Below are 24912 nucleotides of genomic sequence, written 5' to 3' on the forward strand. Positions count from 1 at the left end.
AGCAACAAGATCTCCCTCCCACTAAGCGGTAGTCAAGAGAAACACTCTTCCGAATGAGTGGGGGCCTTTTTAAAAACCGAATGCTCCTTGGCATTATTAACTCTTTAGGGTAGATACCTGGGAGCAAAAATCTGCAATCTGTTCTAACAAAGGAGCTGGACCTGTGATGCAGATCTATTGTAACCATTATCTAAGATGCCAAGTAAGGGTATTTCTTAACCCTTTAACCAGGGAAGCCAGGAACTGAATTCTGTTCTGTTTGCATGCAAAGCATACATCACTGAATACAATATGTGCCCTCCTATTTCTGTAGGTCATGTGGACTTGCTTGGGAATCAAAGCTAAGATTTCATTGGTTCACCAAGGTTGTAATCCCAAACATATTTACCGGAAAGTAAGTTCTACTGAATTTAGTGGGATTTACTCAATTAACTATGTTTAGTATTAGACTAAATGGGAATGTACTATGTGTATATTGTAAAATATTACTAAAGTCTGAAATGCCATAGCATTAAAGTTTGTGGGACCACTTCAGAGGTAACCAAGGTAAAATAAATCGCGTGTGGAATGTGGCCTAGCGGCGAGATTAATAAATAATATACAGCACTTGGTATACATATAGCACAATCCAGTACATGCCCATTCAGAAATAAACCCATTGAGTTTCAGTCAGTTTACTCCCAGATAAGTGAGTGCAGGATTGCAGTCCTGAATGGTTTGAACAGCACTGATTTCAAAGTAACTTTTCCCCGTTTACAGGCGGACCTTTAGTACGTTTACTGAGAAGTAAATTCTGCTGAGTTCAGTGGTTCTTACTTCCATGTAAACCGGCCTAGGATTACAGCCTAATTAAGTTTACTGCTCCCTTTCAATGCATATTTGTCGACCATATGGGAATTTTAACGCAGGGCGCTTAACCATTTCTGCTACTTTCTATTATTATTTGTATATGACATCAGAAAACCGGTTAACAGCCGAGTCCTCTGCATGCTTACTCGGGAGAAAACCCTACAGCGTTCGGCGGTGTTCATTCCGCAGTGAGGCTGCAATCCTGCGGAAACTCATGGGAAGAACGCGCCGCTAAATCGAGGGGCATTTTGTTGCAGAGTAAACCACCTGCTGCTGCAACAGAGCGGGCCGCGCGCTTGCATGCATGCATGCTTTCTCCAAGGAAAGCCCCCGACGTTAATTGGCGCTTGCTCCGAAGTAAGCGCTCATAGGCTTGCAAAGCTCGCTCCACGAGACCCGCACAGCTGTGCCGAGTGACTCTCATTTGGGTCTCCCGGGAGAGGAGGCTCGCTTTGAAGCGGCCCGCCCAGCGGGCTATTTAAGCCTCGTCCGCGATGAGCGCAGCCCGGGGCAATGGCCGCTTTGGTGGACGACGCCATGGAGAGCTACTCGTCGTACCCTTCCTACAACCCTTACTCCTACCGCTACCCGAGAGGCAAAGGCGGGCAGGGTCCGTGGAGGCAGCGGGGCGGCTACTTCTCCGGTTATGGCGAGACGGCGGCGGTGGCGGCCGCGGCGGCCGAGTACTTCGACAACTACCAGCGGGCGCAGCTGAAAGCCATCCTGTCCCAGGTGAACCCCAACCTGACTCCCCGCCTGCGCAAGGCCAACACCAAGGAGGTGGGCGTGCAAGTCAACCCGCGCCAGGACGCCTCGGTGCAGTGCTCGCTCGGGCCGCGGCCGCTCTTCTTGCGCCGCCGCGCCGTCGAGCAGGAGCAAGGCAGCCCCGTCAGCGGCGGCTGCCGCTCCGTGCGCTTCCCCAGGACCATCGCCGTCTACTCGCCCGTGGCTCCGCGGCGCCTCACCACCTTCCTGGAGGAAGCCGAGCCGCCCGACGGCCCCGCCGCCGCCTCGACGCCGCCGAAAGCCGACGAGGTGCGCGCGGGCGGGGAGAAGGCTGAGGGCCCCGCCGACCTGCAGGAAGAGCAGCGGCCGCCGCGCCCCAAGGCCGAGAGGAAGGAGGGCTCGGGCCCAGCACCCGAGGGCGGCCTGGAACAGCCGGAGAAGCCTCGGGAGAACGGCGAGGGGGCGCCGCCCCAGCCAGAGGAGAAGCGGGGAGACGAGGCCGCGGAGAAGCCCTCGGAGGGGCCTCGAGAGGAAAGCAAGGCCCGCGTGCGCTTCCAGGTGGGTCTCCCTCAGCTTCCCGCCTATTTCTTGCTTCTTCAGGAGACTCGCTCTTCCTTATTTCCCTTGTGCGCAAGCGGAGGGTTGGGTTTTCTTTTTAATAATAATAATAATAATAATAATACTACTAAGGATGCTAATGTTTAAGTTAAATTTTATAAGAACTGTGATTTGGAAAACCGTTAAAAAGACATGCAATTAAATTCAACCAAGGGGAAGCAAGGAAGTCACTTAACAATGTTAATAAGTGTAATTTTTAATAAGTCTATGAGTTATGTTTGTTTGTCTTATGTGTTTGTTTATAATGATGTGAAAACAATTTTTTTGAATAATAATAATATAAAATTAAAAATAATTTTTTTGGTAATTATACCCGCCCATCTGGTTGGGTTTCCCCAGCCACTCTGGGCGGCTCCCAGCAGAACACTAAAAACACCATAAAACATCAAACATAGAAACTTCCCTGACCTGGGCTTCCTGATTATTATTTTTTTGCTGTGCTTCAGTGAAAGTCTCAGGGTGGCAGTCAAGAATATGGTGAAAACACGTTTATTATTTGTTTTATTTATTGAATTTTTATACCGCCCTATAACCGCAGGCCTATATGCAGAACAATGAAACAAAGCAGGAAGGCAAACATAACTGGACATAAAAATTCAGCTGAGTGGATGAAACTTAACCAGCCCCTTCTGCCCTATGCTGTCTGGGGCTCCTGTGGGAGTCCTTATTTGTAGGGTGGTAGTTAGTCTGCTTAGGCCAGGCTTGGCCAAATTGTGTAGTGGGAACAAGCCTTACTTGCCTGAATGAAGAGTAGAGCTATCCTTCCACTCTTGTAAGTGAAAACTTGAGTTTTAGAGAGCCTAAGGGCCCAACAGGTAGTGCATTTTTGTACCTAACTCTTCTTGGACATGTTTGCTTAAAACCAGAAGCAGCCTCTTGAGGACTTTAAAGTTTGGGCAAAAGTTTGCATTGTAGAAGCCAACGCCAAGGGGCCTTTCTCCCCCCCCCCAATAAAATAAAATATTTGAGGGTGTCAGTCCCTCCCCCAGGTTGATGGGCATTGCCATTCAAATGGTGTCATGTGATTGATTATATGGGTTGGGGTTTATCTGCCCTCTCAATATTTTATTCAAGTTGCCCCCCCCCCCCGTGTGGCAGGATGGCTTAACCATTTCCGTCTTCCATGCTGGGAGTTGTTGTGAGAGGTGGAGAGTTACCTGCAGGTGCCTTCAGGTTAAAAAAAAATGCACAAGGCTGTGTGCTATGCATCAATTTTAGTCTTGTAAGACTTGTGCAAGTTTGGCACCTGCACTGTCCATTTTGGCATGAGGCTGAATGATTGTGATGTGCTTCGTTGGGCAAAGGCAAGCTGTCCTAGGCTCTTCATGCAGGCATAACGAGAATCCTTGGATAATTCAAGTATCTGATTCAGAAGAGCAGAGGAATTACCTGCCTATGGCAAAGGGAGCAAAGTTGAATATTGGCGTAGAGTAGACCCAGTGGTGTTGGTTTTGTACTTTGTGGGTTGTTGGCTTGGGCCAGTGGTGGGGAACCTGTGACTCTCCAGATGTTGCTGAGCACAGGTAATACTGGCTGCGACTGGTGGGAGTTGGAGATCCAAACATCTGGGGGGGCCACATGGTACCCACCCCTGACTTTTCACAGTTGCTCATGTGCAAGAAGGAGCACAGAAATGCAGTTAATTGAAAGAATCCCTTCATAGTTCTTTGTGGCTGGGCTCTGAGCCTCATGCATTATTGTGTATGGAGAAACTAGACACAGGCTTGTGGGGTTGGTGGGGAGACCCAAAAGTTCCATTTAGTACACTCTCCCTGCTTCTGCATACCAAGCTGCATCCCCACTACTCCTCTGGTGTGGATTGGCCCACCACATCCTGAGAACATATGGATGGAATGGAGAACAGAAATGACTGGTTTGTTTTCCCCTTTGCAGAAACTTGTTTCAAGCTGTGACACCCTGTCTTCCTGTGGTGAGCAATCAAAGTGCCTCACAGTAGTTTATCAAGACAATACCAAAAAGCCTAAAATGCAGCCTGTGCAATCAAAATGGCAGAAGACACCTGTACCAAAAAGCAGTGTCCAAGAAGCTCACTGAACGCAAGTCTTTGCTTGTGTTCCAGTGGGTGGAAATGGAGCCAAATATCTCTGGAAGGCTATGCCAGTTTCTGGGCGCTGTAGGAATAAAAATGGGGGTGGGAGGGCCTGCCTGCTTGCTAGCTATTTCTTAGGGTGGGGAAGTTGGAGCAGGCCTTAGGCAGTTTTATGTGAAAGAAGCTGGTCTTTAAGATACTCTATAAACAAATGAAGCAACAAATAAATTGGTTTCCAACTTAAATTGTATAAAATTGGAGTAATGTGACTTGATCTACTGCCTCTAGTCAGAATCCTGGTAGCTGTAGTTTGAACAACCTGAAGATGATTTCAGAAGCTCCAGACAGGCCCATTAGAAGTGTATTACAGTAATTAACCTAGAGGTGCTTAGGGTATGGAAGACAGAGGCCAGGTCTGGCTCAATTAATGAGTAGGAAGTTCAGTTCATGGAACTACCTACATTGCTATGGGGCACTGACACTCTCCACCTCCTAGTGAAATAATAGTGTTGCTTTATTCAAGGGAAGAAAACCTTGCAGGGAGAAGATTGGCCAGTTCTTACCCTCAATATAGAAGGTATTGAAGAGAGACGAAACTCTCTGGACTTAGATTGAAAGTGTTGCTTAAGTTGGAGGTTAGTTGGTTACTGTTCTTCAAGGCAGTGTTAGAAACTCATAAGGTAGGTGCCAAATGGCTCCTTAAACCAGGGTTAGTCACCAAACCGAAATGTCTAGTTGCCATTTTTGGGCCAGAAAGCTGAAAAATTGTATTTTTCAATACAACTTTTTGGTTCCTGAAATTCATTCCGATTGTGCAGATAAAATACAATGCAATGGATAGAATTCTAGAGGATGGGTTATGAAAAGTCATGATCCAGTGATCCCCAGGCATGCACCTACGGATGGTGGAGACGTGATACGCCCTCCTGGCACCTGGGCATCTTCACTTGGTCACAAGTGGCCGATAGCTGGGTTCAAAATGCGCCTGGTGAATTTTGAATGCTGCCTCAAGCAATTAGAATAAGATCCATTATTTGATTATTGATGTAAACCTCCAGAATGTATTTTGTATAGTTAAGTTTCAACCTCTGTCTTCAACACATTGTGTTTTGTTTTATTGCTGTGGCTAGTGGTTGGTGCAAATAAAGATTATTCTGATTCTTCAAGCTTGTGAGGGAAGCTGCTGCCAGTTGCTCTTAAGGCGCACAAGGACAGGGCTTGCAGCAGGCTGCTCAACTTGAGATGTCAGTTCCCTTACTGTTTGGTTTATGCTCTCTAGTTCCTAGAGCAGAAGTATGGCTATTACCACTGCAAGGACTGCAACATCCGCTGGGAGAGTGCCTATGTATGGTGTGTGCAGGGCACAAACAAGGTGAGTATTGTCACTAGAGCAGTGGATGGTGGTGGTCTTGTCCTTTGGTAAGGAGTTGCCTTCATGCTTTTCTCCTTCTCCCCATCCACTCTCAGGTTTATTTTAGGCAGTTCTGCCGAACTTGCCAGAAATCCTACAATCCCTACCGTGTGGAGGATATCACCTGCCAAGTAAGCAACTCTTAGGAGGCCATTGAAGGCAAAATACTTTCCAAACATACTGTTTTCAGGCATTGGATATCTCTCTGTCTCTGTCTCTTCTACTGCTTGTATTTGGATAGCCATACTGCAGTATAGAATGCTTGTGCCCCTGTGGAAAACAGGTGTGCTTATATAGAATCAAGATGCAGCATCCTGCTCAGTTGGCCTTTGCCTATCCCCTATCAGATTTTGAGATGTGCACTTAGTCATGAAGAGCATGAAAACCCTCTAAATCCACTAGAACAGCATTTATAGTTTAACGTGTACATTCTGCACACCACATGGACATTCTGTACTTGAGTATGTAGATTTAATTGGTTCTCTTTCCTGTGCAAGATCAGTTCCCACTAGTGGTGATACCTGAATTTAATGATAATTTAATTACCTTTTAACTTTGATTGCACCAGGATGGCTAATAGGAAGGATAAGTAGATTGGAAGGATGGGGGAAATTAATTGTTCATTGAAAATGCTCTTAATCTGTTGTACAGTGTTGGTGATCTTATAGTGGTTTTGAGTGAACTCAAATCAGTTTCTTGGTTTGGAGGTCATGTGAAACACTGGCTTAAGAAACCAGGATATTTTAATTGAAGCTGGGTGGGTGATTGAGATGGAGGTGCTTGTTCCAGAACTACTATTAAACCATGGTATATTTGGCTGATGATTTAAAGTCCAAACTAGGCCATGGCGTATATATTTAGTTAATACGGCCCCATGATTGGTTCATCTTTGGCTACTTTGTGGAGTAGTTTAGGTTTAATGGAGGCATGTTCTACATGTGGTGGTAGAATGAACTGTTGCTTCAGATAAATGAAGGACTTTGGAATACTCCCCGTGTAATTGTTACAAATATAGTCCAGCCCTTTGCTTGCTCTCAATTTGCTTGCAATCGGAAATGGAGTTTTAATTATTATTATTATTATTATGTGAGGAATTTAAATATCTGATCCCCAGCTGTGCATTCTGCTACATATGTAGACATATGTAGGGTTAAAGTTCAAGATGCATCATTTCCCCAATGGGCAGTCTTAAGAGCCTACTGGATCAGGCCCACCTAGTCTAGCATCATGTTCTTCCAGAGGCCAACCCAGCTGCCTTGTGCAAAGCCTGAACTCTTCCCACTTGTAGTTCCTGACAGCAGCTGATATCCAGAGATGTACAGCCTCCGACAGTGGAGGTAGAGGTAAGACGTATAACCATGGTGGTTACTATCAGCTGACAGCCTTACCTCCATGAATTTGTCTCATCTTCTTAATGGCATTCACCACTTCTTAGGGAGTCTTATACAGTACTTGGAATTGATCTTCCTTGTTCTACCTAGAAGGAAACTGTGCTTCTGTAGTCGGGGTGTGTGTGATGGAGATGCAACAATAATAGTAGCGTTAATAGTTTGCTTTAGTCAGTTGTTGTTGCATCCTATTATGCATGAGTCTTCCAGTCACTGAAGAGGCCCCCAAACAGAAAGCAGTGCTTAGGTTGGAGTTTAAAAAAGTCATGGAACCTGTGAACCTTATACCTATGCAGGCTCCTAAAGCATATTTTATCTGCGGAACTTGTACATGGATGCTTGTAGTAGTTTCAGATACTGTGCCTCTTTCTGTCCCATTTCAGAGTTGCAAGCAGACACGGTGCGTCTGTCCTGTGAAATTGCGCCATGTAGATCCCAAGAGACCCCATCGTCAGGATCTCTGTGGAAGGTGCAAAGGCAAACGTCTCTCTTGTGATAGCACATTTAGTTTTAAATATATTATTTGAGCAGGATAGTAGCAAAAGAATCCTTAATATAGATTTGCAATGACGCAGATATTTTGTTTGGAAATAGCAGGCTGCAGCAGTGGAAAGCCTGCCAATGAAGCTGTAGTAAAGCAATTGTGAATCCTAATGCAACCTAATGCCCACTTCATTTTTTGTAATTGTATTAAGGGGGAGGGACTCTGCCTGGCATACTGTGACTCAGCTAGATTTTTTTTGGAGAGAAGAAGACTTGAAAAGCAAGTTCAGCAAAAAAAGAGGGGGGTGTTGCTGGTGATGGGAGAGCCTTATTTAAACCCTCCTTCCCATCTGTGTGGAGGAATGTGTACCAGTCTTCTTCCTTGTTACCCTCTTGCTATGAAATGCTTCTGTGTAGAACCTAATGCACATTTAAGTGGCCCCAAACTGGGAAATGTAATTGTACGTATGAGTTTCACATTGACAATTGCTCTATACAGGGCAGGTAAAGTTATGGGAAATAGTTAAAATTTATGGAGAATCAAATATATAACTGATATGAAAAGGGGTGGAATAGCAGTGAATTGTTTAATGCTAGAAGTAGGAGGCAGTGATGTATAGTCCTTTAGATTTCTTCAACTGAGATGTACTTGAATGGTGCTGGGTAAAAACTAGACAATTGTTCTGGATCTAAGTTGTATGCATAACTGAATATTGATAGGTACAGTGGGTACAGTATTTGGTACAACGGGAGAACTATTTCTGACCAATGTCAGTTTAAGTTTGTAGGTGAGTGGCAGGATATGTCTAATGGCTGGCCATCATCCAAAATTGAGAGATTAAGATTCACTGTCTTGAGCCAAGACAGTGAATGGCATGCTTCTAAATATTACCTACAACTTTCATGATGATGAGCTGCTATCTGAGTGAATGTATAAATAAAGGGATTGTGATGCTTCATCACGGCTTGTAACAATTTCATTTCTCTCTGTGGGTGTTTTCATTCAAAGCGTTATTATTGTGAGTGACTTTTTCCTTTGACCCTTGCCTTTAACGCCCCCCCCCCCGAAATGGAACTAAAAACAGGGCTTTTCTCCTCCCTAAAGCCCAACAACTTTGACTTGAACCCCCCCCCCCAAAAAAACGGGTAGATAATTTGCAGATTTTAATTCTGAAAGCAGATCAGTCTCTCGGGAGTTGGCATTAGATGAATGGACTGCAGTGATCCCTGGGCTTCCATGCCACCACTCCTGTTAGGAAGTGAAGCTTAAAGCTTCAATTTGCCATTGTTTCCCATTACATCTGAATACAGGAGGATGTTGGTGGTTGCAAATGGAAGCTGAATCTGAATACAGGAGGATGTTGGTGGTTGCAAATTCTCTTCTAGTACAGTGGTACCTCGGGTTACATATGCTTCAGGTTACAGGCTCCGCTAACCCAGAAATAGTACCTCGGGTTAAGAACTTTGCTTCAGGATGAGAACAGAAATGGTGCTCAGGCGGTGCAGCGGCAGCAGGAGGCCCCATTAGCCAAAGGGTGCTTCAGGTTAAGAACAGTTTCAGGTTAAGAACGGACCTCCGGAACGAATTAAGTACGTAACCCGAGGTACCACTGTACTTGGACAGCATATGAGCCTAAGGCTCACTGTTGCACATTCTCAAATGGGAACCATGCTTTGCTGTTATAACTGTTACATACTATACTATGTCAGTATAGTTGATATAGTATAACTATTTTTTATGGAGGGATAGGGATTTATTGTTTGGTTAAAGCAATTTAAGCTTATCAGAGGCAGCTGAAACTGTCACTGGCCACATTACTAGAACTACATGATCTGTGCTGCAGTCATTTTAAATACTAATATGTAGTGTTGTTTATACTTCCAAATTGCTGTGTATTGCTAAATACCTGCTTTCTAGTATCAGCTAAGGTTCTGAAGTTTCAAATGGCTTGTTTGGTACACTTTACGCAGGGCTTGCTTCTGGATAGAAGCTAGTATGATTGCAAGAAAATAGGTTGTAGTGTTAACTGGGCACACTCCACCTCCTCTTTAATACCTCCCATCAAGCCTGGTCAGCAATGGGAGTGGGGATGTGGGATATTGAATTCACAAAGGGATGGGAGATTTCTCAATAGTCAAGGCCTTGTCCTACTGCTAATGATCCCTTCAGCCACTCAAGCGCCTTTCCCTGTTCTGTGTAGTAGCATCGCCTTAGGCCCAATCCAATGAAAAGCATCTCTGAAGTCCCAGTGATTTCAGTGGGAGAAACTTATAAATGAAAATAATAAGTTTATTGTTATCTCACTGATTGTTCCAAGTACTTGCATGCAGATCCACCTTATACATCTTACTCACCTTGCCTGCGTTTGAACTAGCACTCCAGGCTCCCAAGGTTATGGAGATCCTTTAACTGGAGGTGCCAGAGATTGAATCTGGACTGCAATGGATTTATCTAATATATTCTACCAATGAGCTATGGATCTCCCCCCCCCCCAATTAGCACAAAAATGAGTTTAGCTCAATTCTGAACTATCAGTAACATATACAAATAACTCAGGAGAACCACCACATCATGCAGAGTTTTGCAGCAGCTCCTCCTCTACTTTTATTTATTATCTACACTTACACCTAGCAAGTCATGCAGTGCAATTACAGCACTGCATACATGTATGTTTGGTTAGAGGATGTGTATTGTATCTTTGTCACTTATAGCTTGTCTATTTTTAAGCATGCTAAGGTTGTCTTAGAATAAAGAATAAAAGTGATATTCCTATTTAAATGTTTGCACACATACCCCACAATCCTTTTCAGAAAATACACAAGGTAGCAGATATGAGATTTTATTTTACCAACCCTCCCCAAAGCAAAAAGAAACACAAAAAGGCCAATAGAAGATGTAAAAAGTATAATACACCACTAAAAACTACACACACCCCTTTTAAAAGTGTATTAAATAATTAGGAACATAATCTACAGTACCACAGAGCCTTCAAAATAATTAAATTATATCAGGGTAAAAAAATAATAGTGATTATGAATGTGCGGATTTTGAAAAGTAACAGAACTTGTGTCAGCAGTCCAATGGTATGCACAGTGCCTTAATTTAATGTATTTCAGCATAATTACATGTCTACTCCATTTCCCCAGTGGAAAAAAGGCCATGCTAAGAGATTTCATGTCTACATTCTACACCCTGACATTTCAGAGCCCAATTTTTTTGCTTTAACATCAATCACAGTGGGTAGGAGAGATGCATAAAATACAGGGCATTTGTTCCTTCAGGAATCATGAGACATTCATACTTTTTTGCTTCTAAAAAAGTTTTGGTTCCAATAGAATCCAGTTTATTTTGTGCTACAAGATTTTAACAAGGAATTCTAAAGTATATTGTAGGTTTTGGTAGTCAGTGGTCTCTCCCTTCTACAGTCCCAAATTCCTAAGCGTTATCATGAAAATACAAGCAAGTTTACACCTTTTCTTGAACTCTAGAATACACAGATGTAGATCATGTATTCCATTAACAGCCACTATTCTCCCCCCCTCCCCCCAGCTTTATACACTATTCTCATGTAACAGTGCATTGCACAATTGTACAAGAAAAATACTGGATTTTACACTATACAATTTCTAGAGTATGTACAGAATAAAATAAGTTAACTTTTCTAATGAGTTGCTGAGGAGCAACATATATCTTTTAATATACAGTTTAAAGTCTCTGCAGGCAGCTACTTTTTGGTTAGTCGTTATCAATATTTGTAATAAGCGCTGATCAGAGAACTGAGCAGCATTCCAAACGAGTTAGATATATTATTTCTTTTTGAAAACTGGATAATTCCAGTTTAAAATATTATTAAATGCCATAACATTTACAGACTAAGGAGTTAAATCTAATAAAATATTTTTTTTCTTCCAAAAATAATCTTGCAGTGCTTTTTTAGGCATGCTCAGACCATATCAAACATCCATACCTTCAAAATGCAATTGTCAGATATCCATTCATTCCTACTTTCACACATAATTCACCATTATAGACGAAGGTAGAGTAAATACAACATTGATAAACCAATGGAGTCTGCAGTCTTTCCAGCTCCAGTATGACAGCACATTCCTCATGACATTGCCAAGTGTATTAATTTGGCATCACCTGATGATTTATTTGCTGCTTGAAAGCGAAGAAGCCTCGCAGGTCTTCAGCCAAAATAACCAGCCTTGATTTTTAGCCTCATTTACCTGCTTTTAATTGTCTCAGTATCAAGAGGCCATTATTGCAACAAGTCTTACATTTCTGTTTTTGAAGATAATAATGCATTTGTAGGCATTGTTTTTAGCCCTTTTCTTCTAATGCAGTTTGTATATAGTTATTTTCAAAAAGTGTTCATACTGTCCATACACAGCTACTGTTTAAGAAAAAGTTAAGGTGATGGCTATGAGGCTTCAAAAACCTTCATTTCTGAATAACATAGCTTGCTCCCAGTACTTCACTGGTCATCACAGGTATGGTTTCTGTCGCAAACAGCAAGTTTCAACAGATATGAAAAGGTGCTTGATAATATTGAGACCATTTCAGTTCTTCTCTGTGGGACAGTAGTTTTTAAAATCCAGTGCTCAAACTTCCCATTGCTGTATGTTTTGCCAGAAGCTGATAAGACTGCACCATGCGCAGTGACTCCCGGATCTCTAAATTTAGTTCCATTAGTTTTGAGCTGGCTTCTGACATATCTTGTTTTGAGCCAACTACTGCAAAACTGCCAGTCTGGCCCAGGGTCTGATGACGGAAATATATCTGCAACAATGTTTGTACTGGATCATCTTCAGAACTGCCAAATATGTCATTGGGCCAAATACATCTGGAAAAACAGAAAAGATGCATTTAATGTCTTTGTCTTATAAAGAAGTTTATCATATTTCCATTTTTTAATAAAGTAGGCTTGCTTCAAAATTCTAGGTTAAAAACTATTATACCTTACAGTTATGAGAGAACTTAACTCCATGTTTGGAGTTACCTTACAATTGTATTGATAAAGTAAGAAATATACTGATGTAAGTAGGCCATTGCATAAAGGTCCCTCTCAATTTTATCCTTTTCAAATGAAAGTATTAGCAAATTGTACCTGAAAGCTTTGACCTGTACTATAGCAGACATAAACTCTTTATTCTTCAAAGTTTCAATGAGAGAATGAATGGCAGTCTCAGTGTTGGCTTGGGAAGCTTCTGGAATTTCCATTTCTTCAATACCACTGTCAGAAGCAGACTCTGCTTCCTTCAGAAAGGCTTCTAGCTGTGCAAGCTCCTCTGACATGTTTATTACCTAAAACGAAAGAAGATAAACTTAAGTTTTTGTACTAAAAGCAATATAAGCAATGGGGACAGAGGGTTATTTTTTTTAAATATGTAATCAGGGCATATTTCAGGTTAAATGCTTGCTCACAGAAGTACCTCAAGCACTTTATTCTGCCTTGATCAGACCACACCTGGAGTACTGTGTCCATTTCTGGGCACCAAAATTTAAGAAGGATATTGACAAGCTGTAAGACGTATATAGAGGATAGTGACCAAGATGGTCAAGGGTCTGGAAACCAAGCCTTAAGAGGAATGGTTGAGCATGTTTGGCCTGGATAAGAGGAGACTGGCAGCCATCTATCTAAAAGGCTGTCGCACGGAGGATGGAGCAAGCTTGTTTTCTCCTGCTCTGGAGCGTAGGACCCAAACCACTGGCTTCAAGTTACAAGAAAGAAGATTCTGACTAAGTGTCAGTAGGAGCTATTTGACAGTGGAATGGAGTTTTTAAAACAGAGGTTGGATGGCCATCTGTAATGGATGCTTTCATTGAGATTCCTGCATTGCATGGGGCTGGACTGGATGACCCTCGGGATCCCTTCCAACTCTTAACTGCGCAGAATATAATCTTGGTGATTTTGGTATACGTGTATCAGAAACTTTGACATCAATCCAACTGCAACTGGGTGATGGTTGAAATTATAAAGTGAAAATTGGTTATGTACCATTAAATATGCATTAGAAGACAGAGTACAGAATGCTCATAATGGATACTGATGTCCTTTACAAATGTGAGTAACCTTGTAAGTCAGATTGTTTTATCCTCTTAAAACAAAATTGACAATCTCAAGCAGTTCACTTTTAACAAACACTATTAAAAACGTTGTGGTATTTTCTTTACCTCTGCCTCTTTTTTAACTACATCCACTTGGCTGATAAGTTTACAATATGCTTGGAAGAGAAGCAACAACTGGAAATGCAACTTATATAGCCTCCGGCACAACTCCAACTCCTGTAAATGAAAAAAACCAAGGTTATTATCTTAAATTCAGTATATTAATCAACTATATAATAATCAGACAATAAACACACTGCTTGTCTAGTGAATAATTTGCAATATAAAAAATAGTTATTTGCACAAGCTAATGCAGTAAGAAGCTGATGAAAGCTGTAGATGTATAATTAAAAAGTGGTATTGCCCTTATAACTTTACCTTTTAAGAAGGGCAATTGTATTTACAACAAAGAAAACAGAAAGGGATTCTCATGACATTTCAGAAATGCCATGCTCTAGCAGGGAAGAAATTGCTTCTATTTCTACTGGTGATGTCAGTTTTAATTCTGGGCCACATATCAAAATATGGTATTTATGTTCAAGCACATTGTTTCTTCCCACAGTTAATACATTTATTAAAATATACACTCTTAGCTTTCCAGTTCTACAGTAGCATGACAACTGTAAAAGCAATAAATTCCTGAACAAAATTGCAATATTACTTCTCTGCATATTTTCACATGTATGTATCACAGGGGAGATGGGTGTTAAGATTGTTTTACACCAAAGCAGCAAAGCAAATGGTAATGGAATCACTTGCTACTAATCTACCATCTAAAAGGGGCTGGCATTTTAAGAGTTAGAACTATATAGGTAAGTGAAGCAAACACTATTTCTGTAATCTAAATGAGACACAGCTATATCACAAATGGACAAGAGACAAAAATGAAACCAGTTTCTTTACTGGCATGGTTAAATATTTGATAAATCAAGAGCCATCACTTACTGCTAGAATTTCCAAATGCTAAGCAAGAACGTGAGCAGGTCACAAAAATACAAAAAGGAAAAAAGATCATGAATTAGTATAGAAGATCATTTTAAATAGGGTCTCAGATGTCCCATATAAACTAAAAGAAGAATAACGTTCAAAGAAAGCTTCACTGTGTGTAAAAAGTCTAGGCAGAATTCAAAGGTAACTGAATTTGTAGGTGTACTACTTGTCTTGCTTTCATGCAATATGACAAAATTATATAGCGTAAAGTAGAGGGTATTTGTAAAATTCTCACATTTACCGTATTTTTTGCTCTACAGGACGCACCCGACCATAGGACGCACCTTGTTTTAGGGGGGGAGAACAAGGGGGAAAAACTCCCCCTCTCTGCGCAGCGCCCCTTCAGCGAAGTGGCAGGAGAAATGGAGCCCCTTCCATTTCTCCTCCCGCTTAGCTGAAGGGGCACCTACCCTTCAGTGAAAGGAACCCGAAGCCTCTGGATCGCGGAGGGAGCGCTCCCACTGCGCTTTGGAGGCTTCGCGTTGCTATCGCTGAAGCCAAGGAGCCTGCATTCGCTCCATAAAACGCACACACATTTCCTCTTAATTTTTGGAGGGGAAAATGTGCGTCTTATAGAGCGAAAAATACGGTAATTGGAAAGGAAAGAGCTGCATGCATATATACATTAAAAAGATAAAAAAAAGAAACCTCATGCATTTTAAGGCATATCAACACAGCCAAATGATTTCCTATATTAGCAGACTACAGAGTTTATGTGCAGATAGACTGGGACCCAAAATGGAGGGAGAGGGAAAGGCAGGATAGGTTTTCTACGAGATAGCAAGTATTCATCCTTGCAGAAAGAAATACTGGGGAGGGACCCCCCCCTTTCCCCTGAAACACACACACACAAAAAACAACAACTGGGGCTAAGGGCAATGTATATATCCTGCTCTCAAGTGGCCAGGGCTGAGAGGAAGCAAGAAAACCTGTTGGAGCCCTAACAGGAAGGAGGGGGGAAGGTTTGGCTTGGAGGATGTGCACCATAGAGCAAGCGTTCTCTTGGCCAAAAAGTTTCACTTCCAAAGGATCTTTTAATACAGAATAATGGAATCCCATGGTATATGTGGAGAATTGACCTTAGAGGATGAACGGTCCCTAGAGACCAATTGTCCCCCTTCATCCACGAAATATTTTCTTGTAGATAAATATAGTTAAAGGTAAAGGGACCCCTGACCATTAGGTCCAGTCGTGGCCGACTCTGGGGTTGCAGTGCTCATCTCACTTTATTGGCCGAGGGAGGTGGCGTACAGCTTCCAGGTCATGTGGCCTGCATGACTAAGCCAGTTCTGGCGAACCAGAGCAGCGCACGGAAACGCCGTTTACCTTCCCGCCGGGGCGGTACCTATTTATCTAATTGCACTTTGACGTGTTTTCGAACTGCTAGGTTGGCAGGAGCAGGGACCAAGCAACAGGAGCTCACCCCATCACGGGGATTCAAACCGCCGACCTTCTGATTAGCAAGTCCTAGGCTCTGTGGTTTCACCCACAGCGCCACCCGCATTCCCGTAGATAAATATAGCTTGCTTCTATTAAAACTCAAGTACTGGGCCCTACTTTTGTTGTAGGTTTGTCCCACAGCCAGCTCTACTCCCTAAGCCTCTCCAAACACCTGTATTCAACATTACGATCTTTGGCACTGCAACTGTGTTTCAGTGTTAGCACAGCTGTGGGAAGAGCCCCATTTACCTAGCAACACCTCACCTATTTCCCCACTCTTTCTCCAACTGGTGGTCTTGCATTGCAAGGAACCTTGACCTCACACCAACAGAGCAGGCAAACCCTGCTCACCCAGCAAAGGAGGCGATAACAGGGCCAGAGGAATGGGGCAAGGTGTCCCCCCCCCCTTGCAAAAGATGCAGAGGATCAGACTCTGTTTCCCAATACATTTTTTTTGCAATAAGTGTTTTTCAATAAAAGTTGGGGAGGGTGATGAAGCAAAACCTTCCAGAGTACAGGCTCTTTAGAAACTTCCGTACATTAACCTTTGGTCCGACCCCACAAATGTTAGAGGATAAGCACAGAAGACAATACTGTCACAAGCAGTTTCATCACCCTGATGCAATTATGTTCTATGCACCACCGGTATTCCACTTTCATCGTCAGCTGAAGTTATATTTATTTATCCTGGCTTTGGGGGCTTTCTAATGCCAGGTGCTGGGCCATTTGTTTCTCATTTTGCTACTGCTCTGTGATTATGTATTATTTGGGTTTTAATGTATGTAGCTATTTTTATATTGTATTGATTTATCTCAGGTTTTATTTGCAGTGGAAACCACTTTGTGATTTTCTTCTTTTTAGCGAATAGTCAACAAATACAATTAAATAATAAATACATTCATTAATAAGGGGAGAAGAAGGTATGAAGGGGGGAAAACCAGAAGGTATGAAGTTAAAGTAAAAAATTGAGAAGTCTGCTGAAAACAGAGCTCCGAGTAGCTCTACAAAAACCCTGCTTCTAGCTACATTTTTTTGGCCCAAGCACAAGGGAAGCCCCATATAGAGTGCCTTACAATAATTAAATCTTGCCTAGTGCCTGAACTGTGGTGGTAATGCTCTCCCAGTCCAGGAACGGCTGATGCTATCATGCCAAGTGCAGCTGGTAAAAGGCCCTTCTAGGCACTTGGGCCTCCAGTGATAAGGCTGGATCCAGAAGTACCTCCAGGCTGTGTAGCTGCTCCTTCAGAAGGAGAGCAGCCCTGTCCATGGCAGGCAGTCAACCAATTTCTTAAGACGTGGAAACAGCTCACTCACAGTGCAACCATCTTGCCAGGATTCAACCTCAGCTTATTTCCCCTCATTCATCCCACCATTGCATCCAAGCACTGCATATCCTCTCTTAAGTCAAATATTAAAGAAGTATCACCAAGTGTCATCTACCTACTGATGACATCTTGCCCCCAAACTACTCCCAGCTGATTCATATTGATATTAAATACCATTGGCAGCACCCCACAGTGTAACCATCAGGGTGCTAAAGAGCACTATCCTCGTAATACCATGACAGTTGCAGGCCTTTACTTGAAATATTGTTCTTATTGTTGCATACTTGGTAATATTGTGCTGTGTGGTATTAAGTATTAAAAAGCCTTAGCAAAGATGTTCCTGTAGTGCCTTCTTTCATGCACCTATTAGTTCCAAGTACTACAGCTGTATTGTTCTGGAAAGCCCTTTGCAAATACAACAGGCAAGATTTTCATCACTCCAGTAATTGTTTTAAATGTACCCTTCTAGACGGGTCATAGGTATGTGCCCAGGACTAATTAGATTAGATCCAGCACGGCTTCTGGTCCAGACAGTAATTTATCTGATGAGCAGAGATGCAGCATACCAATTCTCTCGCTTGCAACAGCAGCTGCATAAAAGGCAGACGTGTTTTGGTACGCAGATGCTATCTGTCCTGCTTATCTGCTCAGTGTTATTAAGCCCAGACCCAGAGCCTGGCTCCTGACTTCAATAAGATGGAGAATCCATTATTCTCAGGCCAATGCTTCATAAAATTCCTCAGATAGTTGTGATAACTGAAATGAAAACCTTTACAAGTAATCTTTAATCAGTCTGCGAATATGACTGCTACTGTGGCATACACAAGGTGTTCATATTAATGAATGGCATAAAATGGACCCAGTGACCAGGGCCCGACACCTACCTGAGCATCTGTAGTGGTTCCATGAATACCATCATCTGTACCAAATGTCCTCTTGCAATCTTTCAGCCACTACAAAATAAAACACAAGCATGATTACAAAAAAACAACCACCCAGTGATGCTTGTAAGAGCCTGAAGAACAGAGAGATTGTATTTTGTGTGGACCACAAAATTATCATAAATACAGCCTGCTGATATAATGGACATTGGACATCTTGTCAGATAACATCCTTATTCTTTCATATTTGAGATATTTATCAATGGGGGTGAAGGAAAGGTTCATTTTTAGCCGAGTAGCAGACAGGACTTTGCAGAAACCAACTTTTGCCAACCCGCTCTTGCAAACACCTTTTGACTCTCATCTCCCTGTCTCTCCCCCCATCAGGTACATCTCTGGGTACAGGGGGGCTGTGTAGGGGAAAGGAATTTGCAAAAGAATGCCCACCCCTTCTTCCTCCAGTGGGAGTGTTGACAATGAGCCAATGTAATATTGGTTTCTTACTGATCTCTGAAGTATAAAGTGAAAGCTATAAAAGAAAAGAAAGTATCTGCCATACACAATCCAAAAGAGCCTAATGGCAAGTAAGTGAGCTTGAAGCTGACCTCAAGAGGCAGACAGGATTCTCTGACATAGCTGACTCCTAGAGGCATATTAGATTTAGATACCACCTGCTCCACTCCTGAACATTAGGTTGAGTTGGAGAGCTTGCACAGGGCGTCTTGGCTGAATCTCAACCTGCCCAAGTAAAAGTGATAGAAATACGAGGGGACAAGCAGTAGTGCCAGCTGCAGTTAAACTACTTCCTCCACTTTAATATACCAGAACGCAATACTGCCTTTTCACACCAGTGGGTATTTCATGGTTGCAATCCAAGACACTCTGTTTGCCCAAGCTGAAATGCCCATGGAGCTGCTCAGTGAAGAGGCTTTGCCATGGTCTTTAATGCTGGAAGCAGCTGTGTGTGTCCTCTCACAGATCCGCCCAACACAATGGAAGTGCTCCCATACATGGCAGTTCCATGTATACATCTATTTTCCTACCTGTTTAAGGAGCCTCTGTACTGGGTTAACAGTTCAACTGTAGTGAAAACAGTATTTCAGGTAACTAACACTTTCCTAGCAATACTTTCATTCTAGCACAACTAGATTTGGGACATTGTTATTTTCTGTGCATTGCTATTAACTGACAGTATCCAAGTCATCTGTGTATTGTTTATGCACAAAGAGTCCGGTGGCTGGTAACTTCAGAATGACCTCTGTCATCCTGGTGTACCAGAAGCTCTCAACATGAGGTTCCTGTAGTGATGGTGTCAAAAGATTGCCCGCGGATCTGTTCCTGTATTCTGCCTGCTTTTCAGTGAAGAAATGGTGAGTGATTAGGGCAGGGCAAAGGTTTGAGTGGGTCGCAGGAGTATTTTTGAAGCAACAGAAAGCCTTCAGGTTTGAATTAATTTCAATGTTTCACCCAGAAAAACAACCTCCGTTCTTAATGCAAAGCCTATGTCCTCCCAACGCTAACATTTACAAGAATTCTCCATTGTATCAGAATCATCTAACATTCTGAAAATATTTCAAAGCTCAAGGTTGTTTGCTTTTAACATTGTTACTTTTTAAAAGTCTAATGATACTATTGGTACTTGCCATGAAGGGTTCTCTTGCATGTATGTAACATGTCATCAGGTAGGAGTAATGCTCCACCTAGTGGTTTAAGGTGGAAATTGCTGCTCCAATTGCAAAAACCTGAGACCTTACCATGATGACCTCTGCCAGTTTTTATTGTGATAAGCCAAGACAGTAAGTGCCAAAAACAGAACAGTGGCACGACAAAAAAACCCCAACATGTGGCACTCCCTTTCCAGGAAACACGAAGTAACACAGAAAATGGGCCACCAATCACATGGGGAAAGGCAGCCTAGAAAAATGGCGAAGCCCTTATGTCATGCTACATGCATGTAGAGGAGCCATTCAAGGGTAAGTACCAGGAGTATCTTTTCCACGTATGTCATGACATCAGGTGGGACATACCCAATTTGACCTGTATAGGGTGGCAAACAATTGAGAGACTGAGGTGCTCCCTATTGGTCCAGGAGGACATGGCTCCCAAAGGCTGCCTCTGCAAAAGCAGACATTTTGCCTTACAGGGTTTAGTAAAGGTATTGAGACTAACCCAGGGAGCATTCAAGGAAAACGCTGTCCAAACAGATGCTGCTCTAGTCAAATGGGTCATAATTTTGGTTGGAGGAGTCAAATGCAAACAATTATATACCAAAGTAATACATGCTTTCAACCATTGTTAAAATGGCTGTCCGGGAACTGCCATCGGCTCAGGAGCGAGAGGGGAAAAGGCGGATGGATTACAGAGAGCCCCCAAAGATCGTGGGAAGCAGCACTTCCTCAGCAGAGGAAGGAAGCCACACCTCTAGTGGGGAGGAGATGCAGGGCTCGGAGGATGCAAGGCGGTGCCAGGACACCTTGCCTGAGGGAGGTCCCCCGTTACCCAAGCCTTCCTTGCGCAGGAAGCTTTCGCGCAGAGAGGGGAGGCGCAGACTGGGGGTCAAGAAACTGCTCTGCTGGGGAAGATTTAAGGACCGCCCACTCTCAGATTCTGCCAGTGAATGAGCAAGACATGGAACAGACTATTGAGGCATATTGCCTGATTGCTCTCGAGCAACCACCCGATACCCCTAACAATGGCAGAGGATACTTCCTTGCCCAGAAAGACAGGGGGAAATGAAATGAAAAAGGACTGAGACTGACGGAAAGGCTTGGTACAAGCAATGAAGACCTTCAGAGACAACTCAAGGAAGAGGAGCAGAGGCGGGCTGGGCAGGAGGAGATGAAGGCTTAGCTAGATCTGCCAGAAAAGCTTCCTTCGACAGGTGAAGAACCCGGAGATCAACCTGTAAGGCATTCACAGGAGCAGTTGCGTGGTAGAAACAGCCAGAGACTGCTGATACCCTGCAGTGTGGCTACACAGGAAGAGTCCTGAAACCCAGAGAACTCCTATGGGGAAGCATCCCTAGTAAAAAGCTGACCAAGGTTTGCCTGGCTTCCTTCCTCATCACAAAGATTATCAGCCACTTTATGCTGCCTGTGCACCAAACGCTGAGTGGGCTCAGAGCCCTTACCACTGCTGGAGCCGCCAATCTCCAGTTCAACCAAGGGCTCTGTCCAGGCATGAAATGACAAGGAGCCACCAGTTAGCACTAAAGAGGTGGTTGTAACAGAGGAAGCAGCCATTCGTCTCTGGGGATCTGACACTGGGGCCATAGCAGAGGCCTGTGTCTTGGCAGGTGGACAGCAAAGGGTAATACAGCAACGACAGACCTCTGTTTGTATTTGCCCATAGGTGTGCGGTGTCTTGCCCGGAGCAAATGGGAGCACCTGAAGATGAGACTTTTTTTTTAAACAGTTTTAAATAATCAAGGAAGGGAACAAAGAGAAAAGGTGAGAGAGAAAACATGGCGGCTGGTGGCAGGAGAGGCTCCGAGGGAACAGTGCAGCAAAAAACAAAGGGCAAAAAACCACAGAGCCAGATAGAGGAGGCGGATAAAGGTTTCCAACATTCACAGGCACGAAAGGCACAAAATTAACAGGCCTGAGCTGATGACAAGGGGAGGGAGCTGAAGCCAACAACAGAGCAGGGTGAGGCAGAAATTGGAAGTGGATGGGGTTGTCATGGTAACACTTCAGTTTTTTGCAATTAGAGCAACGATTTCTGCCTTCAACACCTAAGGAGAGCAGTACTCCCACCTGATATCAGGATGTAAAATGTAATATTCAATATTAAAAAATTGTATGGATTGACAAGAATAGAAAAGACAAGATATAGATATACATCTCTTTGTATGGATAGAGCCATTCCTGGTTTACAGTGATAACCTACAGTATTTTAAAATGTCCCCAAGGATGTATGTGAGAGCTCCAGAGACATTAACGGTGAAATCAAATATTTTAATGTTGTATGTTGGGCACACCCTACTAACCCCCCCCCCTTAACATGGAGCGTCCCCTCCCCCAAAAGTAAGAACTGAGCATGCTCAGTGGGTGTGGAAAGCTTACTGAGTGTTGGAAGGAGGAAAAGAAAAAGCAGAGGGAAGGAGAATGTAATGGAGTAGCTCAAACCCTGAACAAAAGCACTTCACACTGCAATTTTTTGTTGTTGCGCTCCATCTATTAGAGCAGAGGTGGGTAACCTTTTTGGCCTAGTGGGGAAGGGAGATAGCGATAGCTAATATGAATCTAGTGTGGGGCAGCTGGGTGTGGCTTGAGAAAGCTGCAATTTTCAGCTTTTTCCTCTTTCAACACAATGCAACAAGCCAGGCACCACAATACATTTACCTGCTCTGCTGCCTCTCTTTTAGCATTGTACGTATCCAGGTGTTCTTGAAGCTCGAGCACACTGAATTTCAAGGTTTCCAATAAGCCATAGGACATCAGCTGTGATATAAAAATAGCCTTAATTATTAATACGTATTCCACTTATGAATCACTTCCCATAAAGTATCCCAAAGCAATTTCAACAGTAAAAACCATTATTTTTACATATGAAGTTGTTTTTAATTTCAGATCCAATACAGTTTCAGACTGGGATAAATATCTTCACTTAAAAAGCAGGTTGGAAAAAAGAATGGTATTCAATATGCACTGAAAACACAACAGATACGGCATCTGCCTGAAGCGTAATGGGAAGCAGTTCCAAAGGACAGGTGCTGCTACAGATGTTACAGGAATAGAACACATACACACTTATAATTTTGGTACTAAATATCTTCATAATCAGAGATCCACTGAATTTGAGACTTGACTTTCAACCTTTTAACTCTCAAACATTATTCAGATAGATGACAAAGTTCTGGATATTTGAAAGGAAAAATGTACTTAAGCAACCACAGAGAATTTAGGAAGCCAAGTCACCTTCAGCCAGTTTATGCACTGAAGCTAACATTATAATATTTTTAAGGGGAGTGATTCTTTGCACATCTCAAAACACAGAACATTCTGTACCTTAGTAGCAAAGCTCACTAGACATAGCTCAGCATGTGTTAATAAACGTAAGATATTACCGTCTCTGCATCCACAAAAACTGTTGGGCATTCAGAACACATCATCATAACGTCCAGTGAACTTTTGAATTTTGTTCCAATTCGCTGTAGATTCTCCCCAAGAAAACTGATGGATTCATGTGTTATAGCCCCAAACTTCCTTTGAATGTTCTAGACACGGGGATATTAGAAAGATAGAGAAATATTTTCACTTCCTTTTCTTCAGCGTGGCAGGCAACATTGCTAAATGGGAGTTCACATGTAAGCCTAAATTTCCCTTTTTCCTGTGCTTGGGGGTGGGATTGTGCAGTCTTAACAGATGGGACAGGGCAAATCAGTTTATCCTAGGGTAGAGCTATCACCATATTACACTGAGAATATATTCTGAAGCACTCTTCTAATGCTGCATTAAAAGGGAACTGGTTGTTTGAGTGTACAGTGGACCCTCGGGTTACGTAACTTTCGGGTTCTGAATGGGACAAACCCAGGAGTGGGTTTGCCGCTTCGCGCATGTGCAGAAGCGCTCTGCGCCGCCGCGTGTGTGTGCAGAAGCGGTCCTCTGGTTACGGAATTTTCGGGATACGGCCGGGCCTCCAGAATGGATCCTGTTTGTAACCGGAGTACCACTGTAGTGCCAATAATGCCAAGGTTGCAGGTTTGATCCCCATATGGGACAGCTGCATATTCCTGCATTGTAGGGGGTTGGACTAGATGATCCTCAGGTTCCCTTCCAGCTCTATAGTTCTATGATTCTATGATCAACATGGTAATAGTTTTAGGACTAGGTAGTGATAGCCAACTCTTATACATGGAGATGTGCAGGAACAATACCACAGTCACCTGACAATACATGATGTGAAAAGTCTCACCCCTAGAGACGGCTATCCCTCTGATGGTGGCTAAGGGAAACAAGTAGCTTTCTAACAGAGAAATCGTAAATGGTGACAATTTAACATCCCTGCCCCTCTTCCCCAAAATCAGATACACACCAACACAAATGTTTTAGTACTAGATGTTTCAAAATAAAAATTGAAAACAAAGAGTGATTGCGGATAGTTACCTGAAACAACCTAGAGAACACATGAAATGTATAGACAGCAGAAGATCCATCAGTGTCCGAGAGCATCTGATTAACGTGGCAGCGCCAAGCTTCCTCTTCATCATCATATGCCTGTGGCTGAAAAGCTGCCAATATGGCAGAAATAAATGGGGAAGGTGGTGGAGATGTCTGGACTTCTGGAAAACCATCCTGTTCTTCATCTTGACTGTAAATAAAGCAAAAACAAGCGTGCTAAGTAAATGCTGTTTCAGATCTTTTGACTTCTTGCCCTTAGCATTGTGCAAGGCGTTCTAAAACGGGCCTGTAGATCAGTTTGAAATGATGTCAGAAGCAGGGCCAAAAACAAAGAGCAAGTTGCTGTTTTTGCTAACTTAACTATCTAAAGTTTCAAACATACAACAGATTCTACAAAGCAGAATTTTAGAATAATGTTTTTCAACTTAACAAGGATTCACGGAAACTGAATAAATTCTTCCAAGCCGTAGCTAGTCTCCCCCCACCTAGTGACATCTGGGGAGGAAACCCTTTATTA

General features: G+C 42.9%; 2 protein-coding genes across 10 annotated transcripts in view; one reads left to right on the forward strand and one right to left on the reverse strand.

Moving 5' to 3' along the window:
- The first annotated feature begins 855 nt into the window (after positions 1–855).
- Positions 856–23349, forward strand: ZAR1 (zygote arrest 1). 2 transcript variants are annotated; one of them, XM_053403655.1, is made up of 4 exons: positions 856–2133; positions 5523–5615; positions 5711–5785; positions 22845–23349. In XM_053403655.1, exons 1-4 carry the CDS (start codon positions 1363–1365, stop codon positions 22869–22871), a joined length of 966 nt encoding a protein of 321 aa, XP_053259630.1. In that variant the 5' UTR covers positions 856–1362; the 3' UTR covers positions 22872–23349. The 2 variants fall into 2 exon arrangements, with proteins under 2 accessions (XP_053259630.1, XP_053259629.1); XM_053403654.1 differs by lacking the exon at positions 22845–23349 and adding an exon at positions 7426–8484 and having other exon boundaries at positions 872–2133.
- The window catches only part of FRYL (FRY like transcription coactivator), a 145391-nt gene continuing 130828 nt past the window's right edge, over positions 10350–24912 (reverse strand). For 6 of the 8 annotated variants that reach the window (XM_053403636.1, XM_053403637.1, XM_053403632.1 and 3 more), the window contains 8 exons: positions 24381–24585; positions 23342–23491; positions 22617–22715; positions 18277–18345; positions 14583–14600; positions 13704–13814; positions 12637–12833; positions 10350–12372 (listed from right to left, as the gene is read on the reverse strand). In XM_053403636.1, coding sequence (XP_053259611.1) covers positions 12117–12372; positions 12637–12833; positions 13704–13814; positions 14583–14600; positions 18277–18345; positions 22617–22715; positions 23342–23491; positions 24381–24585 — 1105 coding nt within the window. In that variant the 3' untranslated portion in view covers positions 10350–12116. The remainder of the gene's footprint in view (positions 12373–12636; positions 12834–13703; positions 13815–14582; positions 14601–18276; positions 18346–22616; positions 22716–23341; positions 23492–24380; positions 24586–24912) is intronic. The other 2 variants (XM_053403638.1, XM_053403633.1) reach the window with 1 other exon arrangement.

This window comes from Podarcis raffonei, chromosome 9 (genome assembly GCF_027172205.1).
Source record: "Podarcis raffonei isolate rPodRaf1 chromosome 9, rPodRaf1.pri, whole genome shotgun sequence".
In the NCBI taxonomy this organism is placed as follows: domain Eukaryota; kingdom Metazoa; phylum Chordata; class Lepidosauria; order Squamata; family Lacertidae; genus Podarcis; species Podarcis raffonei.